Source organism: Primulina eburnea, chromosome 17, assembly GCF_022965805.1.
Source record: "Primulina eburnea isolate SZY01 chromosome 17, ASM2296580v1, whole genome shotgun sequence".
In the NCBI taxonomy this organism is placed as follows: domain Eukaryota; kingdom Viridiplantae; phylum Streptophyta; class Magnoliopsida; order Lamiales; family Gesneriaceae; genus Primulina; species Primulina eburnea.
Window position 1 is genome coordinate 27,258,523 of NC_133117.1, and position 8,375 is coordinate 27,266,897.

The 8,375-nt window shown below is 35.6% G+C and overlaps 1 protein-coding gene across 1 annotated transcript; it reads right to left on the bottom strand.

The window, feature by feature from the left end:
* Window positions 1-371: 371 nt before the first annotated feature.
* Window positions 372-5,969, bottom strand: LOC140818082 (calcium-dependent protein kinase 13). Its single transcript, XM_073177915.1, has 7 exons — window positions 5,081-5,969; window positions 3,382-3,525; window positions 3,042-3,194; window positions 2,226-2,341; window positions 1,976-2,143; window positions 900-1,130; window positions 372-823 (listed from the first exon to the last, which is right to left on the bottom strand). The coding sequence occupies exons 1-7, from the start codon at window positions 5,706-5,708 to the stop codon at window positions 677-679; spliced, it is 1,587 nt and encodes a 528-aa protein (XP_073034016.1). The 5' UTR covers window positions 5,709-5,969; the 3' UTR covers window positions 372-676.
* Between the last annotated feature and the right edge of the window lie 2,406 nt (window positions 5,970-8,375).

Consider the following 8,375-nt stretch of genomic DNA (forward strand, 5'->3'; position numbering starts at 1 on the left):
AAGGATTATGGATTTTCTAATTTAATAATGAAAAACTATATTTTTAGGAGATTATGTGTGTTAATAATCAAAGAGATTGCGTCGAAATTTTTTTTATTACAAAAAGTAAAGACGTGTCACTCTGCTGTCTCGAAGCTTCACTTCGTTGAAGGAAAAACGAATTACTCAAATTGGGTTGCACATCTTTTATAGATTGCTCCATACAGCATATCTAAGAAACAACCAACATAATTCAAGAAAGATACGCCCAGAAATCCTCAAATTTCAAGCATATAATTGCATTCATGCAGCAATGTCCGAACCTCGAAAACAAGATCAAAGAAGGTAACAGAAAACTTGTTCAAGGCTGCTACCTGTTAGACATCGATATGTACTACAATACAAAATGTCTGATTCCATTATGTCAATGGAGAAAAGATTCGAGTTGTTGTTGAGACAAAAGAAAAGAATCAAACACAGAAACATACTCAATAAGCTACAATGCTTCATGCTTTACTAAATTGACACCGTGAAGAGGCTAATCACATCTACGTGCCTCATCTATAAGCCTTACAGGCCATCAATCGATTCGAACCCCAGGAAGGTCACAAATAATGATAAAGAAGGTACTTCAATACACGTGGGCAACGACGACTCAGTTATGGATACAAATGAAGAAAACAGTCCATGTATATTTTTACTCACCCAAGTTAATAGAACCATCCTTCATCAACTTTATGCTCAGACTATTGAACCTCCCTCTAGAGTAATGACGAGAAGCTTTTCTCCAGTCCGTCCCAGTTTTCATCATAGCCACAAATTCATCATAGCTAATAAGCCCATCCTGAATTTTTATATTACAAATTATGAGAATATATTCGCATTGTACTCTAAATAGATGCTGCAGGATTAGTTTTCACCTTGTCCGTGTCAACCTCCTGGAAGATGTCATTTGCCACATCTGTACAATCATCTACTCCATCTTCCATCAAGGCATCTCGCAGCTCATCGGGCTCAATGTAGCCGTTACTGTTTTTGTCAAAATAGGAGAATGACTTGCGAAGATGTTCGTCATTGGCCATCCTCTGGACATGGAGTGAAATGAAAAGAAATTCCCCATAATCCAAGGCACCTTTACCATTTGCATCACCCTGCCAGGAGAAATGATACAAGAATACCCACTGGGTGTCAAATAAGAAATAACTTCAAAGTAATTACGGCTGAAAAATGACTTAGAAATTTTATGCATCACAATGCAACAACTCTTGGTTTTGCACAGGTTTAAATAAGATTTTGGTTATTGAAAGTTTATCCCATTTTCAGCCATAGGAACCAAATCGAGTTAACTAAGATCTGATTCATCGCTTTTATCCCTGATCCAAACCAGTACAATCCAAAACCATTTATCTCATTTGCTATCTGTAAGCTCAGCCTCCAGTTCCTGAAACCGGGAATCTTGTAACGTGAAACCTTCCAACGTGAAACCTCAAGTGGCTGATCTACTTCACAATATTTAGTTTTCAGGAGTAGACTCTGACTACAATATCCGTAGCTCATTTACAATCCCAAAGCATCCATAAACCAAATTATTGAGCTAGTGAATTTTTTATGACTGTAGCAAGTAGCAAGTAGCAAGTAGCACACCTCTTTCCAGATAACGCTACTGCTACCACTACAACAGCTAATATAACTTCTACATCAAGAAGGTAGAAATAATAAGTATACAATCATAACAACAACATATACATAGTCAAACATACCCCTGCAACCAACCCACACTCAATCCACAGTATGCATAACCATCCACCATGATTACCTCTCTTCTTACATTACAATGTAAATTACTTAGATCACGAGTACAAATTATCCATTCCTTTTCATGGGGTTGTATGCATAAAACTTTGTGATAACAGTCGAAGCAAGGAATATAAACTTATCAAATATAAGAGATGAGAGCTCTATGCATTTTTAATGGGATATTAAGTATCAAACTTACAGCTTCAAGGAGCATCTGTACGTCAGACTCGGCTAGCTTTGAATTGAATTTCAGTAATCCAGCCTTAAGTTCTTCTGATGAAACAATGCCATCATTATCAGTGTCTATCTTAGCAAACATCTCTTTGATGCCCTCAACTTCTTCATTAGACAAGAAATCAGCAATAACCTAATCAAAGAATCAGGAGTACAAAATTTACAGAAAATAAATAACTGCAGAAGATGCTAACAAAGATAAGATCATGACCAACCCTAAGAGCCTTCCTCTTGAATCTATTCATTAATGAGAACTGCTTCAATCTTGACTTGACAACATCACCAAGAGGAACATTTGGAGCCTTCTTCGCATTTTGGAGCCAAGAATGTTCTGTAAATATAAATTTGCAAAAAAAATCAATTGAATGTTCAAACAAAGTCCTGTTCATCCTGAAACTGCAAGAGATTATGCGTAACAGATTTGCGAGATTGCATAGCCATCTCAAGAGCCTGACTTCTTCCAGTAACAAAGACAGTGCAGTCATAACAATTTTTACAGATTTTATTTTTCATATTTATCATGTTCTTCTCATTTGAACGCATTAAATTGGGGGGGAAAACAGCCATCTGACTATTCAATTTGTACATGGAAAGTAGTAGCCTAAAATCCATTAAATGGGGAAAAGAGGTACAAATATGTTGAACAACTTGTAGAAAACCATACCATCGCATTTTCTGCATTTATTGAGCAATGATGTGATCTTTCATGTTTGTTCAGAATACATAATTGATCAAGAATGAAAAGTCGATTCACATCTCAGTTCATTTGACATTACAAACTGCAATGTTTAACAAATTGCTTTCTCACTTGGATAGCAACCATAAGACAGAATACACAGTTTTATTTTATGATCTTCAAATGTATCGCTAAATCTCATATTAGACGATAATCTCAAACAACTCATATATCAGTAAATATAACTTTCAAATGTAACCAAAAAAGCTTTGAAATGGAAGAAAATGAAACTAATTTACCATTTTTACAAACTCATTGCAGTAAAGCAACAGTGTAGATGCAAAATTTAACATACCAAGAACTTGTTTGGCCGTCAATCGTAGTTTAGGATCTGGCTCCAGCATCTGTCTGACAAGGCTCTTGGCACCATCTGAGATACTTGGCCACGGTTCACGTTCAAAGTCTAATTTCCCACGTATGATGGCCTGGGCAACACCTTGTTCAGATTCTGTGTATTTGGGGAGAAATTTTCAAACTCATTAATAAAGTTCAAAACATGAACTCACCAAGAAAACAGGAGACATTACGGGCAAAAGACAACCGCTCTTGCAAAACAAGCCCTATAGCACTAGTAGCTGTGGGGAATGAAAACTGACTGAGAGAAAACAGGAGTAAAATAAGTTGATGGCAGCTACCTGCCCAGAATGGAGGAACTCCACACAGTAAGATATACAGAATCACGCCTGCACTCCATATATCTATTTCTGGCCCATAGTTTCTCCTGAGCACCTCTGGAGCCATGTAATAAGGGCTTCCCACAATTTCAGAGAATCTTTCACCTAAAATACAGGGGCTACGGTAAGTTGATTCCATTTAATAACATACTATCATTCATAAGTTACGAGAAACATAAGGATAAATGATAGACACATATCCAGCATGTCTGGAATCAGAATCTTGAAGAAAACATCGGTCTGCACAATGGGTAAGGTGCACAATTACCCCAAAGGTATTCACCAATCATAAAGCATCTTTAAGAGCAAAAATTTGATATCAAAAACAGGTAGATTGACTTCTTTATAATCCTAACCAGAGGATTATCAGCCCTATTTATTTAGATTATAGCATGACAATTTGAGAAAAGGTGAAACTGCTTGGCCAGTGAAAGGCTGCGTCATTCCAAAAGATACAAATTTATATAAAAGAATGAAGGATGATGATGGAAGATTGGAAGTTGATAAATCGTACAATATAAAACTTACAGGATTCATCATGAAGGAGCAAGGAATTATAGCAATTTTAGTTATGTAAAAAGAAGAAGATAATCATTGTGGGTTCATCACCCGTTGTCATTTATGAAAATTTTTCTAAAGGTAAGAATACCCACAGTATGGAGAAAGAAAAAAAAAAGATTTGCAGTATATGAACATTGAACGGGCTAAAAACATAGTGCTTGATGGGTAATTCACATTGAACTTGCCGACTTGAATGAATTTTCAACTACTTATAGCTCATGTTTTCAAAAATAGAAAGTAAAAACACGCTGTCACTTAGTGATGAGAACCAAAAACATTATCTTAACTGATTCCTGAAGGACATAAATTGAAAAGATGTGATAAGGGAACATCAAATCATCCATATCAATCAGACAAAAAAGAATGATACCGAGGTCAAATATTTCTTTTGAGAACAGATTGGACAAAGATTAGTATGCCCTATCCTATATAAACAAGTTAGATTCGGTTTGGTTAATTACTTCAATTTCTCTGTTGTAACAATTAGAACATTTATAATCATGATGATATTTTTCAGTTAAAAAAAAAACTAGATTTCGAATGTAGCAGTGAAGCACATTAAATAACAGTCACACAACATTAAGATAAATCTACAATACAAATGACAAAAAATACATAGCGAAATTCTTTGATTCCAGACTAGATAATCATCCCTACCAAGTACATTTGAACTTTTCCAATTAATTTCTGAATTTTATAAAAAATAAAAAAATCATTATATACATTGTCCTCTCTTCCATCGTTTTAAGTCATATTATCCAACCCTAACACTTGGATCAACCAGTATCAACGTTAACTAAGGTACACAAGATATTATCACAGTACAGAATCTTCTATAACCATGTTCGACTGCAACAAATAGATCAATGAATTCATTTATGATTTATGTGGTGGATCTTATGATGGCCAACTCAACCTAAAAACAAAGAAATACATCGGAAGATATAGCTTTGACATGTCAACAAGTGATCTGGAATAGTTAATCAAAGAAGAAACATGTCAAGCTTCCGTGGATCGCTGTTAATACCACAAGATCCTTTTGATTTAGAAATCATTCCTATCAAACATATTATGAAAGCAGCTAAAATCATTCATTTACCTGGCTTGAAGAAGATTGACAAACCAAAATCAATGGCTTTAAGTGGTGAATTCTCCTTCTTATTGGCAAACAAAAAATTCTCCGGCTTCAAGTCCCTGTGAATCACCCCATGCTTATGGCATAACTGCACGACCTCCACAATCGTCCTTGTCACGGCAGCTGCCGCCCTCTCTGTGTAATGCCCACGCGCCACAATCCTATCAAACAGCTCCCCTCCCTCACACAACTCCATCACCAAATGCACAGCATTGTCGTCCTCACACGCCTCCTTCAAGCTCACAATGCTCGAATTCTTGGGCAAATGCTTCATTATCGCCACCTCCCTCCTCACATCCTCCACATCCACAGCTGTCCGAAGCTTCCGCTTCGAAATCGACTTGCACGCCAACAGCTCCCTGCTATCCCGTTCAATGCACAGATAAGTGACTCCAAATTCGCCACGCCCAAGCTCTCTGTCAATCAAGTACTTGTCTTCAACGTTCTCCTTCTTAAGATCCTTCAAAACGGTGATTGTTTTCTTAATGTTGCCCGAGGACTTGTCCTTCCTGCCTTGATCGTGGCCGGAGAAATTGGAGGACTTTACGTCTTCTCTGGCTACAGCCGCCGGAGATCTGCAGCAGTTCCCCATCCAAATCAGGGATTTCGAATTTATCAACGATTTCGAAAACGAGCAAAAACCCTAAACTAAAAAAAAAGCCAAGTTTCACATCATTGAACAGTGAATCCCAAACAGTAGTGATAGTAAAGCACGGATTTCAGATCAGTAACCGAAATGTGATTGTTATTCACACAGAAAAGGGTGAATTTCACTGTGTGCGACTCCGTGCGAAAGGGGCAACTGTTCTACTCCGCAGTTGGAATCAAAAAAGCCCGGAACTGGAATTACACCAAAATTGCTCTTTGCACCCTAATATAAGTTAAATAAAAATTTTAATCCCTAGAAAGGAAAAGTTTGTCACGTGCCAGGCAATTGGGAAGCAAGGGGCATTTCTGCCAATTCACCCAAACTGCCTAAAGCGCGCCTTATTAAAGCATGTCAAGAAAAGAAGAACACGTGATGAGTATGTTCGGTTTTAATAAAGAAAAAACAAGAATGTGTATGTTTTTCGTGCAAATTTTGGCATTCATATTGAAAAAGGAGAAAAGTGAAATTGGGAAAACTGTTTTTCTCATTTATTTTTTTTCGATTTTGATATTCTATGTGCTGTATTATATATCAGTACACTTGATTTTCGAAAGCATAAAATTACAAAAAAATTAGAAGATACGAGACCGACTGAATATGAATAACATAGATAACTAAAATTGCAACAAAGAAAACATTCTGAACCAGAAAATACAATTTTCCGAGTTGATTTTTCATATCTATATATAATTGATATTTTTGTATACAAAATGGAAACAAATTTCTTTTATTAAGAGAAAGTCAAATTTAAAATGCAAAAGATTGTAGAGGTAATTTGGCATGCTCTATCACCACATTCCTTCAGTTGCTTCGTGAATGCTCTTTGACTAATAGACGATACAATTTCACTTCACGGCACGGCACGACACGACAAAAAAAAAAAGAAAGTTCACTCGATTGGCCTTCCTACATTGAATGAATGACTCTCTCTTAAGTATACAACAAAAAAGTAGAGAAGACGATGATTCGAATCTACGTAGAAAAAAAAACTTTAATAGATTTACGGTATGTTGCTTTTGACCACTTAGCCAATTCATGTCATAACTTGCATTTTTATTATTATTTTGAAACTATACATTATATTGTGTATTTTTTTTCACATGTAACTATTGAATCTAATAATAGGAGAAATGACCAATATGTTATAGTTATACTATTAGATACACATAGACCATTAATGATGGATGGATTCAATGTTTGATCGTTGTTAGAGTATAGTGTCCAACGAGTTAATTTGTGTTTGAATTTTATTGACTATTATGTAAAAACAATATTTATTTTAATAATATTTTACAGCTTTATCTATTATGACATTTATTTTATTTGTATACTCATGAAAATTGTATAGATAAAGTCCTTGAATATGCAAATTGTACTATAAGGTCTGTTTGTCAACGTAAGATCATGAAACTCATTAGGAAGTGTACCATATATTCTAAACAGGTTCCTAGTAGAATCAGCCGGCTAAAATAAGGTTAAAGGTCGCTTGATGTTGAGACTAGCATCTGTGATGTAAACGTCATTTTCATTTGTATGGACATGGAGATGTTCATCCACACAGATAAGTGATCATATGATGAGGCATTGAACAACCCTCCTTCGAACTGTTCAAGTGTCTATCACTTATCAAGTGGAATAGTATGCGGTTATGATTGTATACCATTAGACCTTTGACCCAGGACAACGTAGAGGCATTTCGTACTAGCATGTACTTTGATCTGTTTATCGATTCCAATGAGGGTCATCAAGTTACGAGATTCGTGTAGTTTTAAAATACATAAGAGTCAATATATTGTAGTCGAGGATTAGTCGTCTGCCTAAGAGTGAAGATATCATATGTGATCTGAAGAGTCAATAAGGCAAGGAGTTTCTGGTCAGAGTAAGACATGCATTTTGGAAAGGTGTTTACTCAATTGCGCATACCATGTTACTATCATTACTCAAAAATATATCACATATTTATCGAATTCATTTACAACTCTCGATATATCAATTGTTGCAGATTCGATCAGTATATATGAGTTGAAGAAACCGTACTTTACGTTAATCATGACTTAAGGTTTTTGTAGGCAATATCAATGAAACCCAGGGGATCATGGAACGATATTACTAGAAGCTCTTGTCATGATCTGATGGGTGCAATCAGACTTGACTTCTGATATCATCGATCAATGGGTTGATAAAAAGAATGTGGTTAATAAGATAAGCTCGAATAAGAATAACTATTATTCTGAATCACACGAAATTGTGAACCTACGCCTAGCTTTATCTCTGAACTATTGAAGGTCACACAAGTATCGGATTCTGTGTTCTCATTGAGATAATCAAATTCAAAGAGTTGAATTTGACGACTGTAGTTTGATGGAGATCAAACAGATTGTTTATAAAGGATATGAGATAATTGCATATGATAAAGTTGTGGAAGTTAGCCTAACACCTAACTAAGTGAGGAGAGTTGAACTGCCTATTTTGGGGAAGGAACTCACAATACTGACAGTTGCCAAAAATGTATCAGTAGAAATTTAGATCTTCAAAAATTTCAATATTTATTATATTAATAATATTTGTATCATTGGTACTTCTTCGTTGTTTGATCATCGATCGTGGTTA